Here is a 12277-nt window from a genome sequence, read left to right as displayed (position 1 = left end):
CCAAACACCCCGGATGTGGGAATACCGCGCCAGCAGCAAAATGGGCCACAACCACCCCCTTACCCTCGACGAACCGTGAAACCAACCCCAGCACCGCTCCCCAGCGCCCATCGCAAAACATTCCACCCCAGTTTGACAATTCCCCATCCCCCCTTTTTGAGCCTCCAAATATACCACCACCCACCACCCATAACGCTAATTTGTAAATTCTCGCACCTTACCTTTATCCTTAATCGGCGTATGTGGCTTTTTAGCTAGATAACCCCTCAACCATCCCTCAACCATCCCTCATGTCCCCTGATTTGCTTACATCGACACCGTGACCCTCCCTCCCCGATCTCTCCATCAACTCCGCTCCCAACTCCGGTCGGCTTGTATATAGAAACGTTGGCCGGGCGCTTTCTTCGAGGACTTTTGAGACCCATTCACCGGTGGAATGTATGGTGGAATGTATGGTGCAATGAGTATATTCAATCAACGGACCTGAAATACACTCCCCTCTCACCTTTCCCAATCACTCGACGGCGACCGCGAACGATAACGCCAGGAGAATGATGGAGGCGCTGATGTCGGCCGCAGTTCTCACAAGACGTTGAGAGCGACGGGATGGCATAGCTTGGTATTATCATGAATGTGTAGAATCTCAGGGCATGTGAATAGAAGGCAAAACTCGACCCGAAACGGTCTCGGAACGGGCGCTGTCAACAGCAGACGCGTTACGCGTTGGACTGGTCTGTTCTCCGCTTAACAGCTTGTTGGTTGTCCACCACGGGACGGTAGTTTCCAAGGAAAGGCTGGATCGGGCACACAGTCCACCCAAACAAACCCACCCACACCACCACCGTCACCACTCGCACCCACCCCTGCCGAAAATATGCCAACCGAAGACCCCCCCACCGACGCCTCCCGCGCCCACTCCGCAACAACGGACTCCGCCCCACCCACCCGCGCCCCGACCGGCCACACCAAACCCTCCAGCTCCCGCAACAACCTCGCCATGTCGCGCGCAGGCAGCCGGATGAATCTCTCGGAACCGCGCGGAGCAGGAGGCGCCCCGCAGAGCGCACGCACGGTCGCGGATGCGCCTGTGAACGCGGTGGTGTTTGAGAACACGTTTAAGTTGAAGCCGGATCGGAAGTGCGTAATGGGGCAAATTTTGAGGGGGGGAGGGGAAGCATGTATGTGCGGGGGTCATTATTGATTGTTTTTGAGGCAGGTTTCAGAGCGAGACGGTCCGCCGCATCGCGGAGGAGATCCTGCACCGCAACTTGACGAAACAGAAGTACGAAGGCGGGAAGTCGCCCATACTTGCGCAGAGTATTTCAAACGAGATTCTGGGGGCGGTTAAGAGTACGTTTTTCAAAAGTCAAGTCGGAGGTGTTTTGGAGGTGTGAATCATTCGCTCATTCTGATTGTCTGTTTGTTTTTTTGTGACAGAACTGGACTATGAGCGCTACAAAATCGTGGTGGACGTAACCATCGGCGAGTTTAAAGGACAGGGGATCAGGGTTGCCTCGCGCGCGGTGTGGGATACAACGACGGACTCGTATGCTTCGGCGTCATTCAAGAACGTATGTACCTGGGTGTTTTTTGGAACGGTGCCCTTTCAAATGGGAAAATGGCTGATGGGCTGTCATGGTTGATTCTTTAGGCGACGATCTTTGCAGTTGCGATTGTGTTTGGGTGCTATTTTGAGTGAATGGGTAGATGCCCTGCGTTGGGCACAATATTCTTTTTGGACAGTATTCTTTTTGGGAGTGTGTGGGGAGGAGGGAGGTTGTTGGGGGTCGTCAATCTTCATCAGGGCTCTCGGATCGTGAGAGGGATGACGCTGGTTTCGGGTTCGGGTTATTGTTGTGTATATGTGCACATTAAATGTGGGATGGGACCCAAATATCGCTGTGCGATGGGTGGTCCATAAATTCCATACGAACCTTCGTAGTGGTGTCGTTTGAAAATCCGACAGTGGTCTATACTGCACTTGTCCTGCCCACCGTCGATAGTTGTCTGTCTACCTACTATATATGCTCTATTCCAAAACTGAGTGAATGAGCATTTCCGTCCTCTCTCACCCGTCCATGAATGCCCACCCAACAGCGCCCTCATCTCCCTCTCCGTAAGCACACCCCTCATCTTCTCGGGCGCCCCTCTCAAAAGGCAAGTCAGGCACGCGAAAGTCCGGGTGGGTTTGCTGACATTGTAGTTCTTGTCGGGGATTTAGAATTGCAGCAGAGGGAAAATGCGCCAGCAAGTGTCGGTGGGCCAACATGAGTCATGCTCACGTAATCATATACGGGAGTGACCGCTTGTGACGCAATGTGAAGCACCGGATATAAACTGATTTTAATTTGTAGTCGAGGAGTCCCGACTCCCAGGGGGTGGGGTTGAAGGCGTTTTAAAACGAGAACAAGGGGTCGTTTGATTGTTGCAAGTTGGAGTACCGGGAGCCATATCCCAAGTCATATGCGGGATGCACGCCAGGCCAGGAACCAGCCAGACCTGAGGGGCTCCCCCTGTGCCGGGCGTCCGTGTGATGGTGATGATGGGATGGATGGATGGAGGAAGTTGACCGTTCGGGTTTGGTTTGACGTGTGCTTGTGCTTGTTGCCTGGGACTGGACTCCCAACAAGGGCCTCCATATCAAAGCCATCATCAATCAGAACGCAACTGGGCCTCCCTTCGTCGCCGCGAGAACTCGCTCACAACAGGTCCGCGGAAATCAACTGCAAGCACTCGTACAGACAGAAAACGCACCCTCAACTCCGTGCAAGCATATCGTCCTCGCCGCAGAACCCCGTCTGTTGAAGGATTCATATTCGGTAGGTAACGTCCCTTCTGCGGTCGTGGGAAAATGGGGCATCTCGCTCTCGGTGTTGTACCAGACCCCCACATGTAGCAATTCACCCACGACTGCATCCTCACAAAGTGATTTCTTGAATACACAGAGAACAAGCACTCAACTCAACGTTGTTGTCTGCAGCGTTGGCGGACTACTGTTCACTTGGTTTTGGGATACACACCGGTGTGCTGCGGAAAGGTTGATCTCTCCGCCGTAGTAGCGCTATCTCAAAGGTTGGCGGAGCAGTCAAACGGGCCATCGGCAACTCCCGTACGGTTTCCGAGAGTAGCGGCGGAGGATACGGAAAGAGACTTTTGAAGCCGAGCACAGTCAGCAGCAAACGAGGGGTTAAGTTGGGCGAATGACCACCACAAACGCCCCATTCACCGGAACCTTAGCTCGCACGACCGGCATGCCTCTCGAGGAGGGTGAGGTGGACGACCCGGAGATTCTTGCACTCTTCGCAGAGTCCGCTCAGCGAACGCAGTTCATGAACAACCATGCGGCGATGGGAGGCGCTGGTTTTCAGGGCGTTCTCACGCCGCAGGGGGCGTATAATCAGTTTAACCATCAAAGTCCACCGCAATACAATGAACAGCAGCAGCAGCAAGGGATAAACTCTGGGCAGGCGGGTCAGCTTAAAAATCAGCATGATATTATCAACGCTCTGTTCGAGGCGGACAGAGTGAATGTTAGCAACGGAGCATACTCTTCCGCCGCTCCGAATGCGAATCTCCTATCGGTGGGAAACGGCTCTGTGGGCTACCAACAGCAATCACAGATGAATTACAGGTTCCCACTGGAACCTGCGCAAAATGTCGGTTCGCAGAACAATTTTGCGTACGGTCAAAATCCGTCGCTTTACGGACAATTCAGTTCCGGAACGTCATCACAAAGCCCTCAACAACAACAACAACAAACCCAGGCATACTCAACGCCAGAGCAGCAATACAACCAGCAATTCTCCCAGCACAACACCACCTCCTTCGACAGCCTCCCTTACCTCCCCGCATCAAGCGCTGGTATGGCCTACACAGCACCCGCCGTACCACAATTAACGGTGCAGATCGACAATGCAGGGCCAACCAACTTCCAGGGGTACGACGGGTGGCGGGACGACGATATCTCTTCGGTTTTCAGCGAGTCAGACAATGAGTCGGCAGTGTCTGTGACGTCTATTGGTTCATATCTCAGCCCGAATCCGGAATATACCTCTGGGATTGATGTGACGGCGCCGTTCTTGGCTGTGCCATCTCCTCAGAGGCGGAGACCGAGTTCGGGGTCGTTGAGCGGGTTGGAGGATTTGCAACTTACGGATGATGCTAGTGACGATGGATATTTGTCGACGGGGTCCTTCAACGGCGACTTGCAGTGAGTAATCGAGTTCTTTTCTTTCCTTTCATTTGTCTCTCTTCCGAGCTCGAAACTCATTGCAAAATTCCGGTTGTCAAATAGATACGCAAACATCGTCCATTTGACTTCACCAATGATCCACGCCATCCCGTCACCCTCCGCATCCCCGATTCCAAACTACCACCCGTCGCCCGCACAATACAGCCTGGACGGAACATCGCAAGCCGACAACTACCCAACGCCACAAAACTTCGAACTACCGCCAGCCGCAATCGTCGATTTTATGGGAAACTACTCGAATCCCAACCCCGGCCAGTCCAACCAACTGACATACACCCAGCAAGGTTCACAACCGACCATGATGAACCAGATGTTCCCAGACATGCAACAAATGCCCGGCCAGCTGCAACAGTCAGTCAATCCACCGCTTCCCACCATCGGCGTCTCCGCCTACCAAGGACAGCAACAACCTTACCAACCCGTAGGCCTCATCACGCCGCCGGAACAGTACGCACCTCTGGATGCCTCATACAACAATGGACGACGGTACTCGAATGCCAGTCAGCACTCGTTGAATTTCGGTGCGAACGGGATACAGCACCACCAGGATATGAAGAGGACGGGGTCGCCCGTACCCCCGCGTTCGGACGCGCCGCCGTTACCGAAACCGTCTGAGATGGCTATTAAGACGCCGAAGCAGACTGTGTACAAGTGTCCTTACCCAGATTGTGGAAAGAGTAAGTATTTCTGCGGGCTCTTTTGTAATCCCATGCCGGTTACAAGCGACTAACCCTCCCCTTATGCCATCCCCCCAGCCTTCACACGCCCCTACAACCTCAAATCCCACTACCGCTCGCACACGGGCGAACGCCCCTTCGTCTGCGCCCACTGCCCCGCCACCTTCTCCCGCAAACACGACCTCAAACGCCACGCCAAACTGCACGCGGGCCTCAAACCGCACGTCTGCGCCGCCTGTAAAAAGGCCTTTGCGAGGTCGGACGCCCTCAGACGGCATCTAAGGGGACCGAGAGAGAATGCGTGTGCGATTAAGATTAGACAGATGCAGACGGCTAAGATGGAGAAGAGGGCGGCGGCTGCTGCTGCTGCCGCTGCTGCTGCTGATGGCGGGTTAACTACAGCCGATCAGAATCACGACGACGATGACCATGTGAAAGACGAAGCGATGGATAATGGAGACGCGGACGATGATGAGACGGATAATGAGGCGGAGGAGGAGGAGGAGGAGGAGGATATGTCGCCTGGTGCGGACCAGGCGTCGTTTGTGCACAAGTCGGATCGCATGGGTGGGGAGAATGATGGTGGTGGTGGCAGCGCGGCGTTGGTTCCGTCTGTGATTGTGACGTGAAGGAAATCCCGACGCCGCAGCCCCTCCGCTCTGATCCCACGCGGCTGCTCTGCCTCCGAGCCCTCCGACACCACCCGCCAAATCAGCTTTCTCACACAGATATTTGCACCCTCACGGTCTACCTCACCCCACCTCGTTCGTATACCACCCAAACACAAGATGGATAATGATCTTCTCTCCCGCCGCCGGGGCAAAATGTATATCTCACCTCATGAATATTGTACCGTCGCTTACACCCCCCATGGCGCGAATACTATGTAGTAACCCTCAAACGACTTGCAGTCGTTGTCTTTTGTCTTTGTACCTCTTTTTTGTTGTTTTCGTAAGACTATGCAATATATTCTTTTTTTTTTGCACCATTTGGACCAAATCTTGATCTCTCCCCAAGGGAATATATGGTGGCATGTGCACAACATTTATGCCCGACAAACTAGCTGCAACTATCTCACCCGCATCCGCTGCTCCTTCGGTACCCCCCACATATCTACCTTCACAAGGATGGACACCACAAATCCACGATGCATGTCCGTAACCCCAAAAAGGAAAAAGCAAGAGAGAAGGACGGGCGTGGAGATACTGTATAATAGAAAGTCGAGACGAAAGTATCCTAGACAAACCAAAAGCCGTTAAACGCGTCGACGTAACGAACCCAACGGCGGGGTTGGGTATCCTCTCCCCGTTCTCGATCAGCTTCCTGCGTGCGGTCTTCGGGAACTCGGCGAGTTGGGGCGACGATGCACGAGGGGCCTTGCGGGGTTCCTGGATTAGGTCAGGTTTTTGTTGCGGTTCATTTGAGCGATGTACCCATGAGGTCGAAACTTATCAGTAGAGATCAATGATGGGGAGTCCCGGAGATGTCGACGTGCCGCTCTGGACGAGGGCGGTGGCACTGACCCGGGGTATTCGATTTGCCCGTCGGTGTCGCTACTCCCGGCCGGTGACAACCATTGTCTGGATGCAAGACGAGGTGCGGAAGGCACTACTGTAAACCTTTTCTTCCTGGAGACCCAAAGGGCAGGGTCACCCCTCCCGCGTATCGGTGGCCAGCGAGAGGCGTCCACCCGCAACCGGCCCCCATTGGTCCATTCGCCGGTATCCCCAGCACGTTGGCCCCGCTCAAGACCCGTCACCAGCCGGGAGGGGTACGTCCAACTCGTCTGCCTCCTTCAAAGTCCGGACTGACCGAAAGGCATTCCGATGATGTTCCAGAGTGTGCAGCAGGCCATCCAGCCGGAATCCACCGGGGAATCGAAGCTGTGTCCGGGACATTGCGCATGGTCAGAGATGCCGGGACCCCATATTTGTTCGTAAATCAACACAAGCATGGGCCTCATAAGCCCAACCCACGCCAAAACCACGCCCGCACCCGCAAGCCGAATGCGCAAAACCACTGGACCCTGCTCATTTCGCAGGCGACCACCCTCAAGAAGCCGGAGGAAGAATTGAAGAACTCTCAAAGCGTCCCATGAGGAAGAAAGGTTCGGGCGCTAAAGAGAAAACTCCAAGCGAACGCAAGCGGGAAATGAATGAGCTGACCCATGCACTGGACGCCCGCGATGCCGCATTACAAGCCCTGCAAATTCAATCCGACCACGCGCAAACAAAAGAAACCTTCATGACAGAGCAAGCACGGGTGGACGCACACTATCGAGAGTTCATCTGCCCCTCGTCGACGACCTCCCAGATTCAACTGCTGCGATCCCCAGCTGGATCCCCAGCGATCCCGGCGTGAGATAGAGAATCTGCTTGATGAGGCCGACCCTCCGGCGTTTCGCGAAAGATGAAGTAGATGCTGAGATGGAGTGCGAGGCGGGAGGATCCGGCGGAGCGAAGGGAGATGGGAGCTGCTCTGCGACAGAAAAGTGCGTTGGACTGTCCGGCACTCTCTCCAGAGAGTGCCGCCGGAGCGCCCTCGGCGCGACTGCGGGCGAGTATGATACAGTATGATACGAGACCTTGGCACGAGTAAGGGGAGGACCGACCGCTCTCCCACTCTGTCAGCCGGACACACCCATGTCATAGGAAAAACATATATACTTGGAAATTTGGGGTGTAGATTCTCTCTGTACAGTGGCAATCCCCCAAGGAAAGATTGACGCGCTCCCGTGCCGGCGGGGCATGGGCATGACACCCGAAAAGCAATGGCAGAATGCCCACCCACCAAAATGTCAAGCTAACAATTACGGCTGGCCCGTTATTTTAGGAACGTACCGGATGAAGATGGGGCCGTGAGGGGATTGCACGGGATGGGTGCAGACGGGCGAAGATGTCGAGGGATCTGTGCCACTGATTCTGTGGACGCGCGTAATAAAGTCACTGAGAGCGTCGCCCGAGTTCAAAACCGACCCAATGTCATCTCATTCCCGTACCCAGCCAACGCAATGCAAAAAAAAAAAAGCAAACGAAAAAGGGAACGATCACCCAAACCGGCGAATACATGCGCTAAACTGCTACAGAGAGACCCGTTCTGTCCAATCATAAGAGAAAAAAACTACACTGGGGCGGGAGCGAGAGCCCCACACGAAGTCAACACTCCAATGTTCGCAGAAGGGTAGCTTTTAGGTGATAACCTGTATGACAAGCACAAGCAGAACACGTCCGTATAAGTTGTCGGCCGACCCCAACCCAAAAAAAGGGTTACATGTGTCTCAACTCACCGTGGGCTTCTCCCTCCCGGTCTCCTCCCTCAACCGACTCAACGCCAACGCGACGTCGATCAGATCCTGGATCGCCGCCTGCGTCTCCGTCTTGTACTCCTTCGGCGCGTACTTTTCGACATACAGCCGGATGGTCGCGCCCTGCGAGCCCGTGCCGGAGAGCCGGAAGATGATGCGCGAGGCGTCGGTGAAGACGATGCGGATGCCCTGTGGGGGGAGATAGATGGGGGTTTGTTAGGGGTGGTGGGTGATTGAGATGTAGGTGTGCTCTTTTTTGATTAGGGATACCTGGTTTTTGCTGACGCTCCCGTCGATGGGGTCAGTGTACTCAAAGTTGTCGGCGGTGGCGACCTCGTACGCGCCGAGCTTTTTGCCGATCGAGGCCTTGTCGTTGATGAAGGCCGTGAGGTGGGACATCACTTTCGCGGCGTGGTCGCTGTCCACTTCCTCGTAGTCGTATCTAAGATTCACACAAGGGGGGTTGTGTGAGAATGTGGGAGGGGAGGAGCTGATGTATGGAGGAGAGTTACCTAGAGAAGTAGTTACGGCCGTACTCCTCGTAGTGCTTGTTGAGGATGTCGTTCAGACCGACCTTGGGGTTCGACTCGCTGGCGTAAGCCACGATGGAGAGCCAGGCTGCAACAAACAGAGAAAAAAAGTCAGTCCCAGTCCCTTCATCCAAGCCGTAACTTTCTAAACTTTTTTTCAACCCACCAATGATAGCCCATACGCCATCCTTCTCCCGAATATGATCGCTCCCCGTCCCGAAGCTCTCTTCTCCACAGATCGAGCACTTGCCCGCATCCATCAAGTTCCCAAAGAACTTCCACCCCGTAGGCGTCTCAAAGAACTGGATGCCCTTCTTCTTCGCCACGCGGTCCAGGGCGCCGCTGGTCGGCATGCTGCGCGCCAGCCCTTTGAGTCCGCTCTTCTTGAAGTAGGGAATAGCGTCGGCGTATGCGGCGATGAGGGCAACCGAGTCAGAGGGGTTAACGAAGGCGCCTTTACCGATGATCATGTTCCGATCGCCATCACCATCTGACGCGGCTCCAAAGTCGATGTTCTCCTTCTCGACGCGGGCGACGAGGTCGTGCGCGTACGTCAGATTCGGGTCCGGGTGGCCGCCGCCGAAATCCTCCGACGGTGTGGCGTTCATGACCGACGATTCGGGCAGACCGAGTTCCTTGACGAGGATGCGTTGCGCGTACGGGCCCGTGACGCCGTGGAGGGAATCGAAGAGGACTTTGTAGTCTGGGCGCTTTTTGAAGAAGTTTTTGAGGAGGGCAAAGTCAAAGATCTCTTTCATGAGGATGACGTAGTCGTCGACCGAGTCGATTACTTCGATGGTGAAATCGCCGAAAGTTTTTGTGCCGAGGGCGGAGAGGTCGACCGCTGGGATGTCGGCTTCGGGGTAGGATGAAATGGTCGTGGTGATCTTGTAGATCTTGTCCGTGACCGACTCGGGAGCCGGGCCTGTATGGGAAATCATTGATGAGCATCGTCCCCTCTAAGCCACACTCTGAGACAGTAACTATCCTACAAACCTCCATTGCTCATGTTATACTTGATACCAAAGTCGTTGTCGGGACCTCCCGGGTTGTGGGACGCGGTCAAAAGGATACCACCTGCAAACAGATGAAGCATTCAGTTTCCAGCCCGGCCCGCCATCTCGCCCGGGTACATTCTCCAGTCTCAACATACCAGTCGCCTTGCGTTTACGAATAAGGTTCGAAGCAGCTTATCACCAAAAATTGAAGAAAAAAAACATAAGCGGCGCTCCCTCATCTACCCCAATATCCCCAACCACAATCCCCAACCCCATACCAGGCGTCGACAAGATCCCATTCTGCCCCACCACCAGCTTCTTCACCCCATTCCCCGCCGCCAGCCTAATGATCTTTTGCACGGCCTCTTTCAAAAAGTACCGTCCATCGCCGCCGACGACGAGGGTGGCGCCAGCGGGCCCGTCGGGGATGGCGGAGAGGGTTGCCTGGATGAAGTTCTCGGTGTAGTGCTGTTGTTGAAAGATTTTGACGCGTTTGCGGAGGCCTGTTCGGTGGGGGGTTTAGTTGCTGGATTTCTTCCCCACTAACGAATCCGATGGCAATGGAGAAGGGTATATATACGATACCTGAAGTTCCAGGCTTCTGGCCCTCGAACGGCGTGGTGGTCACCTAAGCAGAAAAAAAAGGGCGGTCAATACACACGTCTAGGAATCACAAACAGTAGCCTCGAATCCACTCCTGCACCCACTCACGCCGGCATCCACCACGCAAACCATACCTGCTTGACACTAAACTGCGAAGTCGGCATCGTGATGATCTTGGGTTCACAATCCGTTTCGATGGGTAGTATGATCCTGCGAGTGGCACGTTATAGGGTGCGTACGAGTACTTGTGTGTGTGTTGGGTGAGTTGGTATGATATGGTAAACAGGCAGATGGGGTTGTTGAGATGAGATGAGATGGCTGTTGGTTGTTCAAAAAAAGCCCCATCGATTGCTTGCTTGCCGGGGGCGTCCGTCTCGTGGTCGTTCGTGTTCAGGGCCTGTGATGTCATCTCGCGGTAAATTACAGACAAAATCGAGGATGGCGCCTCCCCCTGCGGGAATCGAACCTGTTCCTGCCAGTAGTGTCCCGCTCGCTAACCCTCGTTTTTTTTTTCTCGCACGAAAAAGCCAAAAGCCAAGGGTTGCGACGCAAAGTAAGCCCCACTTCGATGAGATATACCAGACGGGTACTGACAATAATGCATCCCTTCGCACGAAAACCCCCATACTCGATAGAAAAGCGGGAGAAATTCATTTCATATGTTAACAAGAAAAAAAAAATCACAGAGAAAAACCTGACAGGACAAAAGCGGGACGAACAAGGGGAGGGGAGGGGGGTTACTGAAAGGAGAAAACACAAAAGACCGAGAGGGGGGTTGACGAGGGGAAAGGAAACATCGCCCCCCATGAGCAAAGGACAACGCTGCGAACGGTCATGAAGGACCGGCGGCGGCGGGCGGCGCGACCTCCATGGATGGTAGGTATTGTCATGGTCAAAGCCGATCGCTGGGACCCCATCATCATCATCCATTATCACCCACGTCCTGCACCCCTCCCGCTCCCGTCCTCCCCACTCCCATTCCCGCCCTTACCGCCCCCAAATCCCCCCAACCCCCACCCCTCCAAACTGCCCCCCGTATGCCGATAATCCATCCCAGGCGCCCAATTCGAGTGCGCTAGAAACATGGGCGGTTTCTCCCCGTTCCCATTGCTAGTGCCAGACATCGTTGAATCTGACGGCGCAGAGTCGATGTCCATAGGCGTCGGGGACGCCCCACGGGATTGGACGCCGATGAAATGGTGCGCGGGCGAGGAGGGTTTGGGCATGGGTAGGATCGGGTGGTGGTGGTGTGGGTGGTGGAAGCCTCCTCCTTCATGGGAGTCGGAGAGGCCGATGGGAAGGGATCGCACGGAGGGTGCGCCGCGGTGAGGGGAACTACTACTGTGATGGTTGGTGCTGGTGTCCATGCCGTAGCGGTGCATGTCCATGTCCGGTGGGGCGGTGAGGGCGGAAAAGTTGGAGATGACGGAGGGTGTGCGGTGCAGCTGGGTGTGGGAGGTGGAGGGCGAGTTGCGGGAGGAGGTGGAGGAGTGGTAGCCCTGTTGCTGCTGTTGGGCTTGTTGCACTTGCATGTGATGCAGTTGCTGTTGCTGTTGCTGCTGTTTCGCCTCGCTCTGGCGTCTGCTCTCTTCTTGCGAAGGGATGACGACCTGGAAACCTTGATGTGACCCGTAGTACTCCGATTGGGCAGGTGGCGCCCACGGCTCGTCCCTGCTGTTGAACGAACGGACGGACTGAGTGTCGAATGACCGGATGGAGTGATTATCATACGACCGGATGGACGAGCCGTCGTAGGACCGGAAAGATCTGCCGTCGTCCAGCGGCGCTTTGCTGAGGATACTGACATGCTTGCCCGAGTCGCGCGATGGGCGTGGCAAGCCCCCGTCAACAAGAGCGATGTCCTGCTGCGACGTCCGCGATTTCGCCGAGGATGGCTCGTACCGGTACGGCGA

At 55.1% G+C, this 12277-nt stretch overlaps 3 protein-coding genes across 3 annotated transcripts; 2 read left to right on the top strand and 1 right to left on the bottom strand.

The window, feature by feature from the left end:
• Positions 1-388: 388 nt before the first annotated feature.
• Positions 389-1774, top strand: EV422DRAFT_168734 (Tctex-1 family-domain-containing protein). The gene is made up of 4 exons (XM_053065069.1): positions 389-1137; positions 1217-1350; positions 1438-1571; positions 1652-1774. Exons 1-4 carry the CDS (start codon positions 875-877, stop codon positions 1697-1699), a joined length of 579 nt encoding a protein of 192 aa, XP_052923444.1. The 5' UTR covers positions 389-874; the 3' UTR covers positions 1700-1774.
• Positions 1775-4868: 3094 nt separating this feature from the next.
• On the top strand, positions 4869-5558 carry EV422DRAFT_498893 (uncharacterized protein; the record flags this gene model as incomplete). The annotated part of the gene is made up of 2 exons (XM_053068051.1): positions 4869-4929; positions 5008-5558. 2 exons carry the CDS (start codon positions 4869-4871, stop codon positions 5556-5558), a joined length of 612 nt encoding a protein of 203 aa, XP_052923443.1.
• Positions 5559-7886: 2328 nt separating this feature from the next.
• Positions 7887-10705, bottom strand: EV422DRAFT_537161 (uncharacterized protein). The gene is made up of 10 exons (XM_053070891.1): positions 10499-10705; positions 10347-10389; positions 10040-10264; positions 9917-9952; positions 9760-9840; positions 8930-9688; positions 8746-8851; positions 8504-8675; positions 8216-8422; positions 7887-8128 (listed from the first exon to the last, which is right to left on the bottom strand). Exons 1-10 carry the CDS (start codon positions 10526-10528, stop codon positions 8117-8119), a joined length of 1671 nt encoding a protein of 556 aa, XP_052923442.1. The 5' UTR covers positions 10529-10705; the 3' UTR covers positions 7887-8116.
• Between the last annotated feature and the right edge of the window lie 1572 nt (positions 10706-12277).

This window comes from Fimicolochytrium jonesii, assembly GCF_025526975.1.
Source record: "Fimicolochytrium jonesii strain JEL569 chromosome Unknown EV422scaffold_21, whole genome shotgun sequence".
In the NCBI taxonomy this organism is placed as follows: domain Eukaryota; kingdom Fungi; phylum Chytridiomycota; class Chytridiomycetes; order Spizellomycetales; family Powellomycetaceae; genus Fimicolochytrium; species Fimicolochytrium jonesii.
The sequence above is the reverse complement of the archived record's forward strand: the minus strand, read 5'-3'. Positions and strand labels throughout refer to the sequence as shown.

Coding starts and splice junctions, on each gene's coding strand:
- EV422DRAFT_168734 (XM_053065069.1), top strand. CDS start 875: ATGCCAACCGAAGACCCCCCCACCGACGCCTCCCGCGCCCACTCCGCA. Junction 1,138..1,216: donor AAGTTGAAGCCGGATCGGAA/GTGCGTAATGGG, acceptor TTTTTGAGGCAG/GTTTCAGAGCGAGACGGTCC. Junction 1,351..1,437: donor GATTCTGGGGGCGGTTAAGA/GTACGTTTTTCA, acceptor TTTTTGTGACAG/AACTGGACTATGAGCGCTAC.
- EV422DRAFT_537161 (XM_053070891.1), bottom strand. CDS start 10,528: ATGCCGACTTCGCAGTTTAGTGTCAAGCAG. Junction 8,852..8,929: donor TGGCGTATGGGCTATCATTG/GTGGGTTGAAAA, acceptor TGTTTGTTGCAG/CCTGGCTCTCCATCGTGGCT. Junction 8,423..8,503: donor GGAGCGTCAGCAAAAACCAG/GTATCCCTAATC, acceptor CTCCCCCCACAG/GGCATCCGCATCGTCTTCAC.